General features: G+C 37.8%; 2 protein-coding genes across 4 annotated transcripts; one reads left to right on the top strand and one right to left on the bottom strand.

Annotated features, from left to right (window-relative positions):
• Nucleotides 1–38: 38 nt before the first annotated feature.
• On the top strand, nt 39–18,961 carry LOC134753406 (zinc finger and BTB domain-containing protein 41-like). Of its 3 annotated transcripts, none has more exons than XM_063689295.1 (15): nt 39–158; nt 985–1,105; nt 3,288–3,422; nt 3,859–4,034; nt 4,693–5,161; nt 6,110–6,240; nt 7,348–7,537; nt 9,376–9,527; nt 12,351–12,425; nt 12,822–12,951; nt 14,544–14,671; nt 15,845–15,950; nt 16,283–16,399; nt 17,506–17,706; nt 18,316–18,961. In XM_063689295.1, the coding sequence occupies exons 2-15, from the start codon at nt 992–994 to the stop codon at nt 18,958–18,960; spliced, it is 2,769 nt and encodes a 922-aa protein (XP_063545365.1). In that variant the 5' UTR covers nt 39–158; nt 985–991; the 3' UTR covers nt 18,961. The 3 variants fall into 3 exon arrangements, with proteins under 3 accessions (XP_063545365.1, XP_063545366.1, XP_063545363.1); XM_063689296.1 differs by having other exon boundaries at nt 66–158; nt 991–1,105; XM_063689293.1 differs by lacking the exon at nt 39–158 and having other exon boundaries at nt 863–1,105.
• Nucleotides 18,962–19,866: 905 nt separating this feature from the next.
• Nucleotides 19,867–22,840, bottom strand: LOC134753326 (zinc finger protein OZF-like). The gene is made up of 3 exons (XM_063689184.1): nt 22,664–22,840; nt 21,884–22,065; nt 19,867–21,276 (listed from the first exon to the last, which is right to left on the bottom strand). Exons 2-3 carry the CDS (start codon nt 22,041–22,043, stop codon nt 19,958–19,960), a joined length of 1,479 nt encoding a protein of 492 aa, XP_063545254.1. The 5' UTR covers nt 22,044–22,065; nt 22,664–22,840; the 3' UTR covers nt 19,867–19,957.
• Nucleotides 22,841–23,068: the final 228 nt, after the last annotated feature.

Consider the following 23,068-nt stretch of genomic DNA (forward strand, 5'->3'; position numbering starts at 1 on the left):
ATTTTGTTCACGTTTCGATACTTTCGATTTCTCTTCTGCTTGATGTACATTTTAAGATTCTGTGGTTATTATTTTGATTTGGCGCTTGAATATATTCAAAATGTAGTAATTTATTGAATGATTGAATTAATGTGATATGTTAAAGTGATAAAGGAAAGGTAGGTCGAGTTCCTTGTTGTGCTTTGTCCTTTTTTAGGGTTCCGTACCCAAAGGGTAAAAACGGGACCCTATTACTAAGACTAAGACCCACTGTCCATCTGTCTGTCTGTCACCAGGCTGTATCTCATGAACCGTGATAAGTAAGATAACCGCTATAACAACAAATACTAATAAATACGGAACCCTCGGTGGGGCAGTCCGGATCGCACTTGTTTTTATTAAGTATTTGGGTAAAATCGGTTCAACTGCATCCTTAAATTCAAATAATTTCATTTGCAACAATAAAGAAAAAATCTAATGATTTAAATAGTTTTTATTTCATCGAATAGGACCATTTTCATAGGCAACTACAATGTAAAATAAAAATTAATAATTTTGTTCAATAATAACTTTTAACATCAATTTTTCATAAACAAATTATGATAGTGTAATAGTTACAAATTTTAAAGAGTCCCCGGCAAGCTCTGCCGAATTGCACCTTCCCATACAAACGTAGTTCCACTCTCATTTTAAAACTACGTGTTAGATTGTAATGAAAGTTTGCACATACAAAGACATGAGGTGTATCTAGGTCTGAAATTAGTTTATATAGCTCCAGTTTATAAAACAAACGAAATAGAGCAAAAACAAGTTTTGTATGTAAAACTTATATTCGCTGTATTTTTTTAACTGTTTTATCTGAAGCTACATAAACTAATTACAGACATAGATATACCTTATCCTACTGTAAGTACAAAGTTTCAGAGCAATCTAGCTAGTCATTTTAAAATGAGAGCGGAACTACATTTGTATGGAGAACCGAGCTTGCCGGAGACCCTTAAAAAGTTTCAGGATGTCAAGGATATGGGATGTAAAAGCATGTCGGAGCTGCCTGACGGTGAAAGGCAAGCTGGAGAAGATTGGCGATGCCTCAAAAAGGCAATACACAGCCATCACAGGTCTCCAGGTATCAACATAAATTATTATCAAAATTATGGCCCAAGGAAACCGCATACCACAGCTTGTAAAACATCCAAACAAAGAGATTAGAGTGTATACCTAGTCGGCTCATAAGTTCTGTCATATACATAGTATCAAATAAAATCAAAAGTTTAAGTTTATTCCGTATAATTTGTACAGCGTTTGAAAGCCTATAAACTAGAGAATCTAAATGTATAACATTTATTCAAAATGACCGCCATAATTATCTACACAGGCTTGAAGTCTTCGTGGCCAGTCGTCAATGGATTCACGCACCACTTTCATGTCGATATTGGCCACTGCCGTAGCAAGAGATTTTTTCAGCGAGTCTAGATTTGCATGAGGTTTTGAGCACACCTTTTCCTCTAAATACTGCCATATTTTATAGTCTAAAGGATTAAGATCTGGGCTAGAGGAGGGCCAATCTTCATGCCGTATAAAGTCGATTTTATTGGAGGCGAGCCAGGCTTGTGTAGACTTTGCCTTATGGGCTGGAGCAGAGTCCTGCTGGAAAACCCAATGCTGGTTTAGAAACATCGTATGGGATAGTGGTTTCACAATATTAGTCAACACCGTGTCTTGGTACACTTTGGCACTAGTTTTTACTCCTTTCTCACAAAAATGCATACTAGTGACGCCCGCATAAGAAACTCCCAGCCAAACCATCACAGATGAAGGGTGATGACCTCTTTGAATACGGGGAATGCTATTAGACGCTTCTTTACTATTGCGAGCGTACACTCTATCATTTTGTTTATTACAGTTTTCTTCTATGTCAAAAATTTTCTCGTCCGAAAACAGTATACAATGGTGCTTATTTTTAGCGTACTTCTTCAATAAAGCTTTAGATCTTTTAAGCCTTAAAGCTTTAAGCCGACCATTGAGAAGATGGCCAGTTTTTCGTTTATAAGCACGAAGTCTCAGGTCTTGATTAAGCACTCTTTTCACCGTGTTTTTGCTCAAACCCATCTGGAGGGCCATAACTTTTTGTTTCCTAGCGGGATTTCTGGCAATGCGTGCCCTAATTGCTTGTACAACCGCTGGAGTCCTAGCTGTACGCGGACGACCGCTTCTTTTCTTGTCATTTAAACTAGAGACCTCACTGTATCTTTCTATGGTACGATACACAAATCTTAGAGAATTTTAAATTTTCAAGTAGCTTAAAAATTTTAGTCGGCGAGTGACCACAACGATATAGTGCAATTATTGCGGTACGGCTATCTTTAAGCGTCCACTCCATGTTGAAGAAAACAGAAAATTGCAAAATTATACTACTCAAATATTTAATAAAGATTCGAAATTCAAATGCAGAACGGTTTTTGTTTTAGGAGTTCCAAATTTAAATTTTAAAGGCCAGTGACAGAACTTATGAGCCGACTAGGTAGGGAGTTACTGCCATAGTAAATTTTGTAGTCACAGTAAATTTACTGCCGTCTATCGACACAGCATTAAAACCAAAAATGAAAATGTATAAAAACTCCAAAAAATTAAAATATATATATGAATAAATTATTTCTTATTTTATTTTTTTATTTCCGAGGTACGTTTTTCCATAGACTTTACTTATAAGAAGTTACATATGTCTTTGACCCAGGGTCTCAAACCTGACAGCAGTTCAAAAAAAAATTGTGCCATCATCATCTTCCTAGCTACCTTGGTATTCTTGGGGGCCTTTAGCACAGGTTCTAGTTATTAAATATTACGTGTGGGTACCCTAGCGCAAGATGAGCCAGGGCCGCCGGAAGGAGTCACGGTAGAATCTCAGTCTCCTTAACGGTAAGACGGGTGACGCCGGAGTGGCTTTTAGTGGGTATACCTCCTCTCCTCCTCTCTATAGGAGAGGATGGCTGCAGGAGGCAGTCCCACATAACCCCCAATGGCTTCCCAGGCCGGAGGAATGCCTAACGCATTTTACAACTCAACAAAAAAAAAGGTACTATTTATTACAAAAACTATGTCAACAACGACATATGTTCTTCCAACCCAGAGGGGAAACTTGTCCTTATTGGGTCTATCCCAGGCCGGGAATCAAACTCGCAACCTCAGTTTGAAAGTAACATGCCTTATTGCTAGAGAACACCAACACTTTTTATATTTGTGTTTAAATAGATTAAGAAATTCTTGGAGCTATGGGTGATATGCCTTTTAAGGTTTTTATTACATTACAGATTGCAGAAGGTGATGGTTACCCAGTTTACTTCTGTGTAGAATGCCGGCACCACATCAGGAAAAGTTTGGCCTTTAGGAGGAAGAGCCGCCGTGCGCACTTTGTCCTTAAAGAGATCCTGAATGTTAGGAAACAGGTAAGCGTAGCTTGCAGTATATATAAGGTAAATTTTGGTTAAAGGATCATACTTTATTACAGTATGAGAATTAGGATGATGACACATGTTGAATTTGGGAAGTAATTAAATGATCAGCTGTTTTTAAAACTGATTTGAATGTTTGTTTGTGCTTACGAATAAAATCTTATTCTATTCTATTCTATTTGCAAAACATAGATTAAATCATTTGGACAGCATTCAAAAATTTTGCTGGCAATAAATAAAAATCGAGTTGCAACATTTGTTCAGCAAACAATTCACAAATGGTCAACATTTGTTCTGCTTCTGTTATAATTTATTCTCTATCTTCTTCGCGCATGTCCTTATTTGCTCCAGATTATGACAAAAATACATGGACCAAAAGTTTTGCCAACAAAATGGGATGTAGGTATTTATTTTAATTTTACGTCCTTAGGTATCCTACAGTGACATAGTCACAGTTAACCGAAAGAAAACCAACTTGGAATCATCTCTGAATTTCTGGGAACCACACCACAACCCTTGTTACCTAATAGCCAATGAGGAAGGCCAAGAAGATGACTCCTTACAGAAATATAACTTGGATCCTGCTCAATATACAAGATGTCACAGGTAGTTGCTTTATTGAATTTCTGATTTTCGAGATGCATTTGATTCATAAACCGCATAAGTTTTACTGGTTCCCAGTTATTCATACTTCACTTTTTTAGTATTATCTGAAATTCTGGACACAATATGTTTCTTCAAACAATATTGTAGCTGTTTGTCTACTAATTTTGAGATTTATTTCCTTTATTGAATTGGGTCTACCTCAAGCAAAGAGGATATAATAAGATAGAGCGGTACTGTCATAGTAAATTTTGTAACCACTGTAAATTCACTGCCATCTATCGACATACTTTAAAACTAAAAATGAAGATTTATAAAAATACGTTAAAATGTATTTAAATATGGATTAATGATTTTTTTATTTGCATTAATTATTTTTATATAATTTTGACCCATGTTCTTTCACTGATATGCGTTAAAATTATAAATAACAAACGAAACCGTCAACGCCCTCTATACGAGAGTAGGCCATAACTAGTGGCGCCATCTGATCGAGAATCAAATTTTCGTGATTTTCGAGGCACGTTTTTTCCTAAGACTGCGGAGTTATATCTATCTTTGACCTCAAGGAACCATCCTAGGTCCACTCCCTTTGAATTTAGTCTAGTATGTAAAAATAAATGTGATTAAATCATATTAACTGATGTATTTCTCCACACAGTAAACATATTATTGACATCAAACCTGAAATAGACACTGAAATACCAGAAGAAACTAATGAACCAGAAGATGATGCAACCAATAACGATGTTGAAGATATTCCAACCAACGATTACCTAGAGCCAGACCTCGACACAGCTAACATTGACATGACTGACATTTTCAAAGATCTTAAAACGGAACCAGATGCTCAGAGTGATGACAATGACAACTTCGAAGAACCACCAATACCGGAACCGAAAAAAGAAGTTGACAAATTAAAGCTGGCCAAAGCTTTTGCAGTTGGCACTCTTGCGAAAACGATGCTGATATTTGATTTGAAAGTTTTGAATTTAGAGGAGCAGAAACAGAGGATGGAATTAAGGAAAAGCCTTCATCCATTTTGCCGAGCATTGTATAAGTGTGCTATGTGTTTGACCATCCATAAGACCATGAACGAACTTGTGAAGCATGTGGAGTACCATAACAAAGTAAGTATTAATGGCTTTATTCATAAACATTTGATAAATCTAACAAACCGTTGATAATCGTGTGTCCCTATCCGTCATTATGACATTTCGGTTTGTTAGAAAGAGTCTAACAGGAGTTTGTAAGAGGAAGAGAAGTCTTATGAATTAGGGGGAAACGTTAACCTTTTAGATGCCAATGACCGATAAATACGCACCGTGGGTTCAACGCCAAAGGCCGATTAATCGGTCACAGACCACAGAGCAACATAGACCTACATGCATATGTATAAAGTTCAATTTCAGTTTTGAAAACTCCTCCTCCTCCTTTAGAAAACTGATTATTTTTCACACAAGCAAACATTAAAAAATGTTTTTTTTTTTTTGGTGCTATTGTCACAGTTTTTCGGTGCAAAGTTAGCTTAATCACAATATACCATATATATTTTTCGTAACTTTACGCGTATTCACAATACTTTGTCTGTGGTAAAAGAATGTAAATAAAAGTGAAGCATATCACTTAAACCTAGAAAGGCAATAGGTCTCACAGTAACCCTTACAAACACTTTCTGAGCAACCGAGTAGTGAGGGCTTGGAACAAACTCCCAGAAGACGTGGTTTCAGCACAAAATATGAACCAATTGAACTTAAACTATCGTGAGAGATATTTCAAAATATTTAGATCAGTACGGTTTCACTCACTATTATTTTTAGTCGCTTTCGGCGACATGTTTCGGATTCTTTGGGAACATGTCGCCAAAAGCGACTAAAAATAATAGTGAGTGAAACCGTACTGATCTAAATATTTTGAAATATGAACCAGTTTAAAAATAAATTAGACAAGCATAACACTACATCTAATACTCGTTCATGATTACTATATATCTTTATGATTATCTGGATACAGGCCATATCAGTTGCCATAACTGCCTGCCTGCTTATTAAATAATAATAATATCCTTTTGTTTTCAGAGGAAATTCGAGCATGAATGTAAAGTGTGCAAAAATAAGTTTCCCACAGTGGAGGAGCTGAACATACACGTGGCCAACTGTCATATGTATGAATACACTTGTAAGATATGTCGCGCCAAGATTTATACTCAGTAAGTAACAAAATGGTAACAAGTTTTACAGACAACATTTCTACATACTCTGTTTTCTTTGTATGTATTAATAGTTATTTGTGCAACAAGAGAGGAAAGTTGGTTTTTCTTGCGAGTGTTTATTTTGAGTCTCGAGAAAGCGAAAGATTCTATAATTAAATCACGAGCGAAGCTCTCGTGTTGCACATTTAATTTTTCACCTCAGTAGTGAGAACATTAAAGGTTAAAATATATTTCGAATTACACAGAATAATACAGATAAAAAAAAAGTTCATGGCCTTCACTAAATCAAAAAAGCTACATTGTTTCACTCCCTGGAGTGAGGAAAGTCGCACTTTCCTCACTCCAGGGAGTGAAGAAAGTAAGCTTGTTCGAGCTACTGAGGTGAAAAATTTTTAACAACGAAAACGAATACCAGGCAGATACATGTGATATATGTCACATAATTTTTTGTGTTAATGGTCTCCGGCAAGCTCGGTTCTCCATACAAACGTAGTTCCGCTCTCATTTTAAAATGACTGGCTAGATTGCTCTGAAACTTTGTACTCTTACAATAGGATAAGGTATATCTGTCTGTAATTAGTTTATGTAGCTTCAGATACCATAGTTAAAAAAATACAGCGAATTTATGTTTTTCATACAAAACATGTTTTAGCTCTATTTCGTTTGTTTTATAAACTGGAGCTATATAAACTAATTTCAGACCTAGATATACTTCATGTCATTGTATGTACAAAGTTTCATTACAATCCAACACGTAGTTTTAAAATGAGAGCGGAACTACGTTTGTATGGGAAGGTGCAATTCGGCCGAGCTTGCCGGGGACTTAAGTTTCATCTAATTTCCGCATGTCGTTTTAAAACTAAAGTGTAACTTCGATTTATTCGATCCGTCTTAAGTCGATTCTTCGCGTGTTAAAATTTATCACTGTTTTAGCTAATAATATTTGGGGCATTTTCTATGAAAAGGGACCTTATTGTCGATGGCGCTTACGCCGCACAGCGTGGCCCGGCATTGTATTTATATCAGAACATCGTTAATAATGGCGTAAGCGCCATCGACAATAAGGTCCCTTTTTATAGAAAATACCACATTTAATCGTTGCAGAAAAGACGCAGTTATCCACCATAAATCCAGGCACGCTATAGAAACCCAAAAGTTGCTAAAATCGATGGAACGTAAGAAGGCTCTGCGGCAAACTCTGGCTAACTTCACCATCACGGCGCTGTCGCAGCAGATGATGAGCGACGTCATGCTGCTGCGCTCCCGGCCCGAGCGCGACCGGGGCGGGCTGGAGGTGGGTGCAACATATACTTTTCACCTCAGCAGCTCGAACAAGCCTGAAGAAAGTGCGACTTTCCTCACTCCAGGGAGTGAAACAAAATAACTTCATACTTTTATTACAATTTTTTTTTCTCTGTAGGTATTATTCTGTGTGATTCGAAATACATTTTAACCTTTAATATGTTCTCACTACTGAGGTGAAAAATTATGTGTGCAACACGAGAGCAAAGTTATTTTACATCTCGTGTTTTTGAGTCCCTCGCTACGCTCAAGATTCTGACTTACTATAAACACTCGCAAGAAAAAACAACTTTCCTCTCTTGTTGCACAAATAACTATTGTCAAAGGACTGTCTCATTTCAAACATAGACAGAGATAATTATCTTTGTCTTACACTAGTACTAGCACCCAAAAGAAAAGGATGAATATAGTTTTTTTTGTTTTTATTTACTGACAATTTAGTTCGACCAACTATACATACATAACCGCTCTTTCGTAGCAGATGACAGGCGTATCTCGTCATGGTACTCGTTTTCGAGGTATTCGGGGGCGCAGATAAATAGGTGACTGTTTTGAAATTCATAATACCCGACACTTTAACGTAAAAGTCGTCGTGGTACTCGTTTCCGAGGTATTCGGGGGCGGAGATTTAATAAAAAATATAACTATTTTAAAATTGAAGACAGCTGACATGCAATTTTTTGTAAATGTCGACATGGTATTCGTTTTCGAGATTTTCGAAACGGTTTTTGAAGTTAATGTTAAATTTGGAATCCAAGATGGCGCTCATGGATTTTCATTAAAAGTCGACATAGTATTCGATTCCAAGGTTCTTGGTGGTACAGATTAGATTATGTAGGTATGTTAATTTGTTAGTGTGGGTCAAATCTTGGATGCTAAATTTGACCCACTTCCCGATTTCCGTTTAACCTGAAATGATGACATCGAGCTGATCTGATGATGGAGACAGGATGTGGCCATGGGAACTCTGTGATAAACCAACGCAAACTAATTGTGTTTGGGGTTTTTAGAATTGTATCGTTGCCTGTGATAAGAAAAGTCGGCGGTAAAAGCTTGTACCTAATAACTACTACGGGGATAGAACCCTTAGGAAAATAATTCCATACTTACTTAATAGTTTGCCCGAAGCCATAATATGTGAAAATAATGTCTAAATTTAAATCTATGTTAAAAATACACTACCACAATATTTTGTAGTAATTGCACTACTATAATTAAGTTACATGTAACTAGAGACTGATGACCCCACAGTCAAACTCTTTATTGAGTTTTGCGGGGGCCTATGATTATATTAAGAATACTCTGTATTTTATTAAATAAATAAATAAAAATCGAATTTAAACTATCGTGAGACATATTAACTTAAATAAATTAGCGGTTACACTCACGTATTTTTAGTCACTCGCGCGACATGTTTCGGAGAGCCTAGCTCTCCATTTTCTAGCACTAACAGTGCCTGAGTGAGTAGCGGTCACGATGGATGGGCGTCTGACGTCTCCGAAACATGTCGCGCGAGTGACTAAAAATACGTAAGTGAAACCTCTAATTTATCTAAGTTAATATGTCTCACGATAGTCTAAATTCGATTTTTATTTATTTATTTAATAAAATACAGAGTATTCTTAATATAATCATAGGCCCGCAAAACTCAATAAAGAGTTTGACGGTTGGGTCATCAGTCTCTAGTTACATGTGTACTTAACTTAATTATAGTAGTGCAATTACTACAAAATATTGTGGTAGTATAGAAATTGATTTGCCACTTGCCAGACTATTTAATGTTTTTTACTAGGGATAATGCTAATAATTTATTTCTTAACATTATTTTAGCCAGGAGAAGCGAAGCCGGGTGAGAAGTTTGACTTCTCTTGCGACATTTGCAGCGCTGGTTTCAAGTTTCGTAAAAGTCTGTATAAACACATGGTGCTGAAACATAGGTACATGTACACTTGCAAGTTGTGCAAGGAGGTGTTCACGGCACGGTAAGTAGGCTTATTACCGTGTGTTTTGACAAAGAGGATATACTACATGGACATAGCAAAGATAGATATAACTCCGTAATAGATGGATACAGTCTAAGGAAAAAACGTGCCTCGAAAATCAAGAAAATTTGATTCTCGATCAGATGGCGCCACTAGTTTTGGTCTACACTCGTATAGAGGGCGTTGACTGTTTCGTTTGTTATTTATAATTTTAACGCATACCAGTGAAAGAACATGGGTCAAAATCATATAAAAATAATTAATGCAAATAAAAAAATCATTTATCCATATTTAAATACATTTTATCGTATTTTTATAAATATTTATTTTTAGTTTTAAAGTGTGTCGACAGATGGCAGTGAATTTACTGGGGTTACAAAATTTACTATGACAGTACCGCTCTAGTATAAGTTACTCTATGGACATAGTATATACAAGTAGTTATAGACAGTAGTTATAGACATGAAACCGAGCGACCAGGGGTAAGAGAAAGACATATTCATGTATTGACAGTTTCATGTATGGCAGCATAATCCTTTTTCTCTTTTACTTTTATAAATTTCGGTATTTCGCCATCGCCTCCTTGCTGTAATGTCATAACCATGAAAAAATGCCCGGTCGGTGAGAAAGACAAAGCATGGTACTATTTTCTCTTTCCTCTTATAGGAATCGCAATAAGACTACCTTTCTCTATCAAAGAGTGCCAGGCCCTTGATGTAATAGGATAGATCGGTACTGTCATAGTAAATTTTGTAGCCACAGTTTACACACGATTAAAACTAAAACCGGACGGAAAGTGCGAGTCGGACTCGCCCACTGAGGGTTCTTTACTTTTTAGTCTCTCTCTCTCTCTTTAGCCTTTTTCTACCCTTTGGGTGTAGGCCTCCTTCATTTTGCGCCATTCGTCGCGGTTCTGTGCGACTTGGAGCCACTGTTTCCCCACAGTCTTCTTAATGTCGTCGTCCCAACGCATCTGGGGTCTACTTTGAGGACGCTCTTAACCCCATGGTCGCCACTCGAGTAGTTTTTAGTATTTATTGTTATAGCGGCAACAGAAATACATAATCTGTGAAAATTTCAACTGTCTAGCTATCACGGTTCATGAGATACAGCCTGGTGACAGACAGACGGACAGTGGAGTCTTAGTAATAGGGTCCCGTTTTTACCCTTTGGGTACGGAACCCTAAAAATGAAGATGTATAAAAATGCCATAAAATGTATTTTTATATGGATAAATGTTTTTTTTAATTTGCATTAATTATTTTTATAATATATTTTCATAGAAATTTTACATTAATGATGACATAAAAAAACGAATTTTAAAACATTTGTCCCTTTTTTTTTTTTTTTTTTATACCACGTCGGTGGCAATCAAGCATACGGCCCGCCTGATGGTAAGCAGTTACCGTAGCCTATGAATGCCTGCAACACCGGAGATATTACACGCGCGTTGCCGACCCTTTAAAAACCTGTACACTCCTTTTTTGAAGAACCCCATACTGTAGCCCCTCGGGAAAACCTCGGCAGGGAGCTCATTCCACAGCCGAAGCGTACGCGGGAGGAAATTCCTCTTAAACCGCACAGTACGCGACCATTTAGGTGCTAGGGTGCCCTTACTACGTTTTGATATCTTAGGACAGCCGATAATGGCATTATCATCGAAACTAGATCCATACTAATATTATAAATGCGAAAGTCTGTCTGTCTGTCTTTCTGTCTGTGTGTTCCCTCTTCACGCTTAAGAGGCCGTAGTCGATTTTGGAGCAAAAATTTAAAATTGATAGATTTAGTCGTTGAAATTATACACGTTTTGTTACGTAATATCTAAATAACAAGTATTGGTTTCTATTAGCACGTCTTCTCATCTTGCCTTTTAATAATGGGGTCGCAAGCGTGCGTCACCGGTAATATATGAAAAGAAGGGGCAGTTTTTAAAAATTCATCAAAAATGTATGGTGGTAAATTATACAAATTGATGTATAAGAATAGTTTCAGCAAATGTTGTAGATTGTTTAAGTATAAAAAATTACGTTGAAATTAAGTCGATTTTCAGAGAAATTGTCACTTGTTTTGAAGTAATTTCTGGAGAAAATTGATTTCGTCTAACTTTCATTTACACTACTTCAAAGTCATAATAATAAAAATGTAGTCTGATAAACGTCAAGTACAGGATATGTGTAATACAAAATTACCATGTTTAGCAGTCCAAACTTTACGAAATTTACAAATAAGAGCGACAAAATCAGTGCTTTACGCGCGTTTACCTAAACGTCCATCAGAAAAGCAAACATTGCTAATTTAGTGAGTCTGTTTTCAAAAAATTGATCTGATAAAAGGTAAGATAAGAAGACGTGCTAATAGAAACCAGTACTTGTTATTTCAATTAGGTAACAAAAGGTGTACAATTTCACCGACAAAATCTATCAATTTTACATTTTTGCGACTAAAATCGACACCAGCCTCTTAAACCGCTGAATCGATTTAGATAAAAGTTGGCATAGAGATAGGTTGAGTCCCTGATATAGGATAGTTTTTATCCCGAAAATCATCCCTTAAGAAAGTAAAAAGCGGGGTGGAATTGAGATAATTAACGAAGTGCCTGCTAATTTGTGTGCATAATATGCTCAAATTGAATTTGCTATGAGAATTTTTCCAGGCGCTATACTTTAGCTGCTGTTACTAAGTCCACGCAGACGAAGTCGCGGGCAAAAGCAAGTATATACATAAATTGAAATTCTGAATTCTGAGAAAATGGAGACATTGCACACTTTGTCATTGCAAGTGCCATATCTTTTCCTCATGTCATGATTAACTTGTTTTCAGAGCACAAGCAATCGAACATAACGACGTAGTGCACGCGAGGAAACATCCTTGCGAGGAATGTGGGAAGACATTTAAGTGAGTACTTCGCTCATACAACTTAATATAATTGCATTTCGTTTTTGTACATTTTCATAAAAAATAATTTGTCATTAATCGTTACTTCGTTTCTACTAATTTCCTTAGGTTAACTTAAAAAAATCCCATTAAGGGATAAGTTTTCCTTCGTTGTATTTAATTTACTCTATAACTGTGACTCTTGTGTTTCTTTTTATGTACAATAAAGCATAATATGCATACATAATCCTACTCGTAATGATTATATTAATTATCCATAAAAATTGTTATTTGTTCAAGTAAATAAATATTGATACCTGAGCAAACGAAGTATTCTAAATTTTTACCATAAGCGAGCGGGCATCATAAAACATAAACTAATCAAGCAACTAACGTCAAAAAATCAATTTCTTTCAGGAACACAACAAAGTTACAAGAACACATCAAGGCCAAGCACGTTAAATATATCCCTTGCAACATGTGCGGATACGCAGCTAGGTCAGAAAAGATCTACTACGTGCACCAGCTCCGAGAACACGAATATATCGTGAGTACTGCCTGACTCGTGTTATATACGACCTCGACCATCAAACTGGACTACTACAAACACCAGCTCCGAGAACACGGGTTTATCGTGAGTACTGCCTGACTCGTGTTATATACGACCTCGACTGCTCGGCCATCAAACTAAACTACTACAAACACCAGCTCCGAGAACACGGGTTTATCGTGAGTACTGCCTGACCCGTGTTATATACGACCTCGACTGCTCGGCCATCAAACTAAACTACTACAAACACCAGCTCCGAGAACACGGGTTTATCGTGAGTACTGCCTGACTCGTGTTATATACGACCTCGACTGCTCGGCCATCAAACTAAACTACTACAAACACCAGCTCCGAGAACACGAATATATCGTGAGTACTATCTGACTCGTGTTATATACGACCTCGACTGCTCGGCCATCAAACTAAACTACTACAAACACCAGCTCCGAGAACACGAATATATCGTGACTACTATCTGACTCGTGTTATATACGACCTTGACTGCTCAGCCATTAAACTAAACTACTACAAACACCAGCTCCGAGAACACGGGTTTATCGTGAGTACTGCCTGACTCGTGTTATATACGACCTCGACTGTTCGGCCATCAAACTAAACTACTACAAACACCAGCTCCGAGAACACGAATATATCGTGAGTACTATCTGACTCGTGTTATATACGACCTCGACTGCTCAGCCATCAAACTAAACTACTACAAACACCAGCTCCGAGAACACGAATATATCGTGAGTACTGCCTGACTCGTGTTATATACGACCTCGACTGCTCAGCCATCAAACTAAACTACTACAAACACAAGCTCCAAGAACACTGATATAAGTAAGTAAATATTCTTTATTGTGCACCATAAAGTTAAAAAAATACCCAGAAAGCGAAACACAAGCTTAAGACTAGGTAACAACAGCCAAAAGGTAGGATATATCGTGACTATCGTGAGTACTGCCTGACTCGTGTTATATACGACCTCGACTGTTCGGCCATCTAAACTCTACTACTGGCACCAGCTCCGAGAACACGGATATATTGTGAGTGAGTGAGTTTGCGTTTGTCGATGTACGATTGTGTAGGGTAGGCTCTCGTTGTCAAAAGTTGACGATTGAAAATTCAGTTACCACCAAACTAAATAGGCGTTCTACTTTAGCTGTCGAATTCAGGACCACGATTTTGTCTTAGATTTTACATACTATTAGAACAAAAAGATTTGAATATATTTTAAATCTGTGTTATTTCAAGTAGAGACAATACTATATACATTATAAACAGAAAAAAAGTTATATACGAAAAAAGTGACGAAGGCCTCTAGTGCCCAGGGCTGGAATCGAACCAGCGTCCTCTGCTATCGCGGCAGGTGCCTAAGCCCATCGGCCACCCGGGCAATGGCAGTGGGTCGAAATTTTTCAAGTGTATGCAATTTCCTGAGGGCTTATGGTGCCTTGAGTCCTTGGACTGAAAACCTTGGCCACTTTTTTCGTATATAACATTTATTTTAGTTTTAAGACTTTAGATATGTTCTACATTTAATAACAGCTTACACATGCTCTAACCAGATTCTCTTATTGTTACAGAGTATAAACGACCCACTAGTTGGCGACCCTAACCACAAATGCAGCGAATGCAACGTGCAGTTCATAGACCAACGCAGTCTAGAGCGTCACCTCGTCAATATGAACCACGCAGGCGCTGACATGGTCCAGTAAGTGTCATTATACTTATCTTGCGGCATATGGGTGTCAAACATTACGTAAATTGAACCCTAATACTTTGATATAAAGTTCAAACTGAATGCAACGTGCAGTTCATAGACCAACGCAGTCTAGAGCGTCACCTCGTCAATATGAACCACGCAGGCGCTGACATGGTCCAGTAAGTGTCATTATACTTATCTTGCGGCATATGGGTGTCAAACATTACGTAAATTGAACCCTAATACTTTGATATAAAGTTCAAACTGAATGCAACGTGCAGTTCATAGACCAACGCAGTCTAGAGCGTCACCTCGTCAATATGAACCACGCAGGCGCTGACATGGTCCAGTAAGTGTCATTATACTTATCTTGCGGCATATGGGTGTCAAACATTACGTAAATTGAACCCTAATACTTTGATATAAAGTTCAAACTGAATGCAACGTGCAGTTCATAGACCAACGCAGTCTAGAGCGTCACCTCGTCAATATGAACCACGCAGGCGCTGACATGGTCCAGTAAGTGTCATTATACTTATCTTGCGGCATATGGGTGTCAAACATTACGTAAAATTGAACCCTAATACTTTGAAATAAAGTTCAAACTGAATGCAACGTGCAGTTCATAGACCAACGCAGTCTAGAGCGTCATCTCGTCAATATGAACCACGCAGGCGCTGACATGGTCCAGTAAGTGACATTATACTTATCTTGCGGCATATGGGTGTCAAACATTACGTAAATTGAACCCTAATACTTTGATATAAAGTTCAAACTGAATGCAACGTGAAATTCATAGAGTAACGCAGTCTAAAGCGTAACCTCTTCAATATGAACCACGCAGGCGCTGACATGGTCCAGTAAGTGTCATTATACTTATCTTGCGGCATATGGGTGTCAAACATTACGTAAAATTGAACCCTAATACTTTGATATAAAGTACAAACTGAATGCAACGTGAAATTCATAGAGTAACGCAGTCTAAAGCGTAACCTCTTCAATATGAACCACGCAGGCGCTGACATGGTTCAGTAAGTGACATTATACACACTTATTTTTTGGCCGTTTGGTCATGTGGGGTGAGAGAAACATGGTGCTTGTAGATTCCCTACAAGTGTTTTTTTTGCCCCAGTGTTACCTTACATGCCTTTTTGCATAAATTTAATTTACAATACTTTTCAGGTTCGCGTGCATACCCTGCAAGAAGCTGTACGAAACTGAGGAAGAATTAGAGACGCATTTCATCATATGCAGAGACGCAAGGAAATACCCGCGCAAGTGCTGCTACGTAAGTTGTACTTACTATTATATCCTCTTTGCTGTTGTACACTGAATGTATTAAACCTCATTGTACTTACTAAGTACAATGACCTTTAATAAGTTTAATACATTCAGTGCCAGATGCGAAATCCCGTATGTAGCGAAAAGCGACTATGAACAGAGCGCCCGCCTGGTGGTTTGCTGGCAGTAAATGCGTAAAGTCTTTGAATGTGTGCGCCTCATCGTAAACCTTGCCGTAATTTGGGTCAAAGAAAATTATTTCTCAATATTGAAATATAAAGAAGCCGTTGCTATTTAATAATCTTGTTTCCATAAAATGATTATGAAATCTATTTCCAGTGTACGGAAATGCTCCACAACGTGATTCACTACAAGACTCACTACATGCACGCGCATCCCACGCTGCAGTATCGCTACCTCACTCAGAACAGCATCTGCGACATTTGCGGGAAATCGGTCAGTATTGCGATCGTTCATTCTCAGGGACCGGCCCGCTATCCCTTACAGAGGTTTTGTAAGGGTTTTGCATAAGGCTTAACTCACCATACCCTTTGCCAGACGAAACCCTTTCATTTTGCTTCTAAACCCTTATATAAAGCTAACCCATTTGAGTAATCGGTAGCCCAAATACCCTTACCATCCGCTCACCAACATCTCGCATATCGCTTATAAGGTTTAGCCTTATAAAGGGCTTCCTTTTAGCATACAAGCGTGCTAATTTAAATCTTCTACTTTTGTTCATAAAGCACACATTACTTCGATTCCGAGCGATCGTCAGCGGCGGCGTTCTTTGACTAGATATTAATCCTGTCTCTTTCACGCAAGCCTGAACTACGACATCTAAAGGGAAAGCTTTATAAAAAGCGCGGTAACTCTATTAAGGGGCTAGCCTTATTTTTGGCTAAGCTTTTCGGTAAGGAGTAGTCAAAGGCAGGGGTATGAATGGGCTTGCAGTTCAAACTGGAAAGTCTTTCAATGTGTTAGCCATGTTAAGGGACGCCCATTGAAAGGCTTTTATCGCGGAAAGGATTGTTCGGTCCCTGTTCATTCTTTCAACTATGACATTTATAAGTTTCACAACATTGAATCACATGGAATGGTAGGATACAATAAACTAAGTTAGAAGGGAGCTGGGGCTAGCTTCATATATATTTAAGTTGGTGCGGGGCAAGTTGTGCAACCCTGGAGTCCTGGCAGAGGTGCGTTTGAACGTACCAGATCGGTATGTGTGGCGGCGGCGGCCGAGCCTGCTGGCCGAGCCGCTCGCTCGCACGCAACTCCTTCGCCAGGCGTCCTGCACCGCGCGCATACAGGACCCTTAATAGAGTAGCGATCGAGTTAGATTTGTTCTCTTGTTCTCTGAACGAATTCACAAGGGCTACGCTTTACGTATTGTGCTACTGTAATCTGTAAGCTAATGTATTGTACCTATTTTTTGTGTCAATTTCCATACTGTCGAATTAGGATTTCCTGTAATTGATGGTTGTGTGTATGTAAATAAATAAATAAAAAAATAAAAAAACATCTATGACTGACGATCCACTTGATTTGTTTGTGAACAGATTTTCAAGCCACTCTTGGAAGCGCACCTGCGCACGCACTCGGGCGCCGGGCTGCAGTGCCGGCTGTGCGCAGCGACGCACTCGACGCCGGCGCAGCACGTCGCGCACGTGCTCGCGCAGCACGCGCGCCGCCCCTTCCGCTGCGCGCTCTGCACGCGCAGATTCAAGTATCGCAGCGACTGCAAGGACCACATACTCAAGGTAAAGCGGGGACGGGGACAGATGGGAATTATTGACATAAATGCACAAGTTATATCCGAAATCAGTTGCCCACCAAACATTTATTAAAAGATGGGGACAGATGGGAATTATTGACATAAATGCACAAGTTATATCCGAAATCAGTTGCCCACCAAACATTTATTAAAATATATCATTTTTTTCCATTCCATTCCGTTCACGTATGTGTTAAAATATTAGAAATGTTGGGAGCGTAGTTTAATTGATGGTCTGTCTTATGATTTAAACTTAGTGTAATCAAATATAGATGTAACTTCGAAATAGGTGGATACAGTCTAAGGAAAAAACGTGCCTCGAAAATCAAGAAAATTTGATCTCGAACAGATAGCGTTGACGGTTTCGTTTGTTATTTAACAATTTTAACGCATATCAGTGAAAGAACAAAAAAATATCCATATATAAATACATTTTATGGTAATTTTATACATCTTCATTTTTAGTTTTGATCGTGTGTTGATTTACTGTGGCTACAAAATTTACTATGACAGTACCGCTCTATCCTATTATATCCTCTTTGTGCATAATCCATTTCATTGTTACATTATAATAATTCTAAATATTTATTTCCAGGTACACGCACCGACGAAACTATTCAAATGCGAATTCTGCGGCGTCGAGTTCTCCTATTGGAAAAACTTGAAAGAACACTCCGAAACCGTATACAATTTGGTCATCCCCCCCATCAAGACAAAAGTCGCCAAATCCAAGGACAAGATGTTCGTTTACGCCCACATGAAGATCATAATCAACGAGTTAGAAAGGGACATTGTAGAAAAAGTTAAAATCGAACTAATGGACTATTTGGAGCAAAAATCTAAACTTGTAGAATACGAAAATTATTTCATCTTCAGTCCTGATGCCGAAGAATCAATATGCAAGAAGAAGAAACGGGATAGAAGGAAAAAGAAGCCGACTGAATTGGAATCAGCGGTCGCTCAGATTAGTTATCCCCAAAGTAGAATCAATATTGAGAAAATTGAAGTTATAAAACAAGGAGAAGTAGAGAAGATTGAAGTTGATCTACCAAATGTAGAAGATAAAAATGTAAGAGTATCAAGTGTTAAAGAGGAAGAAGATACAGTGGAGATGGAGGTGGATATGGATACGTTGGAGGTCGATGGTTCGGCGCCTTTGGAGGTTATTGAGAATGATGGGCATCAGTTTGTGATGATAAATGGGGAGATGTATCGGATAGCGTGCGAGGATGAAGAGTGAAGTGTAATGGTGAGACTTGAAGACCCAGTTTGAACTTTCGTGAGTTGTACAGTCAGCATGTATTGAATAGTAGCGGATGAAACAACGCTCCAAAATTATAAGCGCACTCTTACATACAGGGTGCCTTCACCGTAAGCGCGTCCTGCCTGACATGCAGAGCGCCTGCGGCGCCCTGAACAGCGTAATACGGCGCCCTTCACACTGTACTATTGTTCTGTGTCTGAGCACTAACCTCCTGGACGCTTCAGGCCTTCAGCCCTACGCGGAGCTCAGCCTTTACAATAACTTTCCATGCCACGTTTTACACTCGTAAACGTAAACCATTGCGGCTGTGTCCTTGATACAGCCTACGCTATTTTTTTATTTTTTTTTGGTTAGCAATAAATGCGTTTTTTGTTGTCTAACGCAATTCAGATCAAAACTAGCTGTTTTTATCAATTGCGAGTGTTACGGTCGGTCGGTGCTTGCACTGTAGGCCTGTTTTCCATATTTGTATATATTTAAGACCTAGTTTACTTGAATTATAAAAAATTAAAATGATTTGATAGAGGGAATTACGAGCTTTCAAAACTTGTAAGTGATCCATAGAAGTATATTATATAGGTACTTATGATTAAATAAATATTTAATTTCAATGATGGTATTTTAATTGAGGTACTTCGCCTTGTTTTCCTAAACTCCCCTTCTTTAAATCTGATTTTTAAGGGTTCCGTACCCAAGGGTAAAAACGGGCTTGCTAACAAAAAATGTCGAAATATTTCATAGAAAATAATTTAATTTGTTCTTACAGTTAGGTGAAAAATGTCGAGTTGTCATAATAAATCACCACATTCTCAGTATCATAGTATGTTTTTATGAATAAAAAAAATATTATTTACATAAGTTAAGTATATAATTTGAAACAAGTGTCAAAAGCACCAAGCGTCAAAAGTATACGTTTCTGGCACTGGCCAATAATTAGTGTACTATGGTGTACCTTATATCATGGTACTGGATTCTAGTGCCAAGTCTTCACATGCTTAGTCAAATTACTTCTACAACGACACGAATACTCGCATATGTCGCATTTGTATGGTTTCTCATTACTGTGTATTCTCTCGTGTATCCGCAAAGATTGGATATCCCTACACCTGTAATCACAGGACTTACACTTAAATGGTCTTTCGCCTGTATGAATCATTAGGTGACGTTTTAGACCACCTCGTAAGCGGCATTTGAAACCGCATTCATTGCAAGTGTATGGTTTCGGGCCATCGTGTCTCATTTTGTGTTTCAGTAAATTGTAATGAAGGCTGCACCTGTAGCTACACTGGTTACATTTGAAAGGCTTTTCACCAGTGTGCGTCATTTTATGTATTCTTAAGCTGCTTCTATATTTGTATTCATTTTGACACTGATTGCATTTATATGGTTTTTCACTACGGTGTTCTATTAGATGCAAAAGAAACCGGCTTCTCATTCTGCATATGAAGTTGCAATCGTTGCATTGAAAAGTATTTTCGATATGCATTTGTTGGTGGCGCAACCATACCTTTTTTCGACTACATTTAAAAGTGCAGTCTGTACAATTGAATGGTCTTGGTGCATGTGATCTTTTGTGTCGACCTAAATCACTTTTCCGCGTACACGAATAATCGCATATCCCACATTTGAATGAATTCTCAGGCCTATGTGTTCCCTCATGTCTTCGCAAGTCAACCTTGCCTCTGCAGGCGTATGAACAGTGGCGACACTTGTATGGTTTTTCCCCACTGTGTACCATTTCGTGGCGAACTATGCTTAATTTACTGTCAGTTTTGAAACTGCATTGTGCGCATTGATAACGTTTCTCCCTGTTTTCATTGTGTATCTTTTCGTGTACCATCAAAGCGTCTTTCCGGCTACACTTATATTCACACCAGTGACATTTAAATGGTTTTTCTCTAGTATGTGTACGCAAATGATTCTCTAAATGTGCTTTGCGACCAGCAGCATATTTACATTTCTTACATTTGAAATATGCATAGCCGTGTTTGGACTTTCTATGCTTCAAAAGAAGTAATTTGCTAGAAAACATAGATTTACACTTTTTGCATGTAAAATGTTTTTCTTCTTCTGACAGGGTTTTATTTTTAGGTTTTACTACATTAGTTTTAATGGGACTTTTATCATTACTCTCAGATTCTTTTGGCTTAGCTTTTAAACCATCATCAAAGGTAATTGAGTTGTCTTGACTGTCATTCTCTGTAATATCTTCCTTTTTTTCCACCTTTACTTTGATGTGCATGTGCCGTTCCTTTTTGATATTTTCTTCATATTTTTTGACATTTTCTTTAGCTGCAAAATAAATTGTTAAGAAAATTGAAGTGTTTTTAAGAATAATGGAACATAATGTTGGCAGTCTATAAATCACTACTGCTAAAGATTCAATTAAAAATCAGCCTAAAAAAACCGTATGTGTTCTAAGAAAGTAGCATTATTGTATTATTCATAGCCATAGCCAGTCTATATGAAAAAAATCCGCACACAGATTACTTTTTTTACACACTTTTATTTAGCTTCACTGCGTATATACCTTTGTATATATAGTGCTTCAAATCGTGTAACTAAAATTTGAACCACTTCCCGGTATCTGATTCAGTTGAAATTTCGAGTACTGTCATAATTCTGGTGACAATGCAATAATATGCTAACATGGAAGTGTTTTGATGATGCAGCTAGGTAGCCAAAGGAACTCCTCGATGGAAAAACACAAACACGTCAAGTTTAGGCTCATTAGAAAGGTCTCAAGAAGTACTCGATAGACATGCAAATGAGAAGAAGTACAGTCAGCAATAAAAGTGTGTGTCACAAAAACAATTTTTTGACAGTTACTTGTTTAAACTTTTGTTTATTTCCATACTGTGTTACAACCAAAAACTTAACATTTTTAGCATTTTAATACCTTTCTGTGCCAATGCCACATCAGGCCTCCGAAAAACCTCTGGGCCCACAACAACCTCCCTCTTGATAACATGATCTTCATACAAATCCGCCTGTATAGCTTCCTTGCTCTCACTGTCTTCCCCGGGCTCCTCTTTTACTATTGTTATATCCGTTGACATTGTTGTTATGTTTCTGTGTAACCTGCAAAAGCAATATAATATAACGGAAAGTTTCCAAAAAGTTGAAAAAGTTCTGAGGAGCAATTACCGGAAGATTTCACAGGAAACAAAGAATTTGAAGGAGGAATAAACTCTCTTCCGAGGTTTTTCTGAAGGTCTATAGTATGGAGTTCTTCAAAAAAGGAGTGTACAGTCAAGGGCATAAATATATATACATTCCCAATGTTTCAAAAATATGTTGTCTAAGGTGTAAGAGTGTACCTTACACCTTGGACAATAAAGTCGTGTTCACATATTTTTGAGCCATTTGTCTGGATAATTTTATCTGAACATACCAAAACATAGCAGGTACATATTTATATGGTCCTGCTAACAATCATACAAGAGATGGAGAGAGCATTTTCAGCCTAGCAAATAGCCGCTTCCTGCTTTTACTCAATCGTTAATTCAGGGTTCAAGTTCCGAAACCGAGAAAGTAAGTTAAATTTACTATTTAAAAACATACGATCAGCTATGGTTTAAGAAGAAATATGTATTCTATAATTTATCAAAAAATTGTTGTGTGATTTGGGGTTGGGGTTGTGTGTAGCTAAAAATAAATGATACCTAACTCTACGTACCTTGACACAAGTTGTAATGGATGCTCTTCCTGAACTTTCAAGTAGTGATATGTTCCGATTTGTAAATACCTATGCGTATTAGAAATATGGTATTGAATAATAATAAAAAGAAAGAAATCACCTAAACCGGATTGATAGTCACAGGATAACAAAATGAATCAGATAACTGAGATAACGAAACAAAAAAAAAAGATATTCAAGTGACAGAATGAGGACAGAATACCACAGAATACTCAGAATAGTGACACTGACAGAAAGAAAGAGTGTGGGTTCGGTTCGGAAATGAGGGCTATCGTTTTTTTGCTCACCAGTTGGCGCCTCTGTTGATGGTGGTCCAAAAGCATCGTTCGCGGCTTCGCGCCGCGATTCGCACACGAGTGTGGAGGTAAATTCCTTATTAGCAAT

The sequence above is a fragment of the Cydia strobilella genome, chromosome 26 (assembly GCF_947568885.1).
Source record: "Cydia strobilella chromosome 26, ilCydStro3.1, whole genome shotgun sequence".
Taxonomy (NCBI): domain Eukaryota; kingdom Metazoa; phylum Arthropoda; class Insecta; order Lepidoptera; family Tortricidae; genus Cydia; species Cydia strobilella.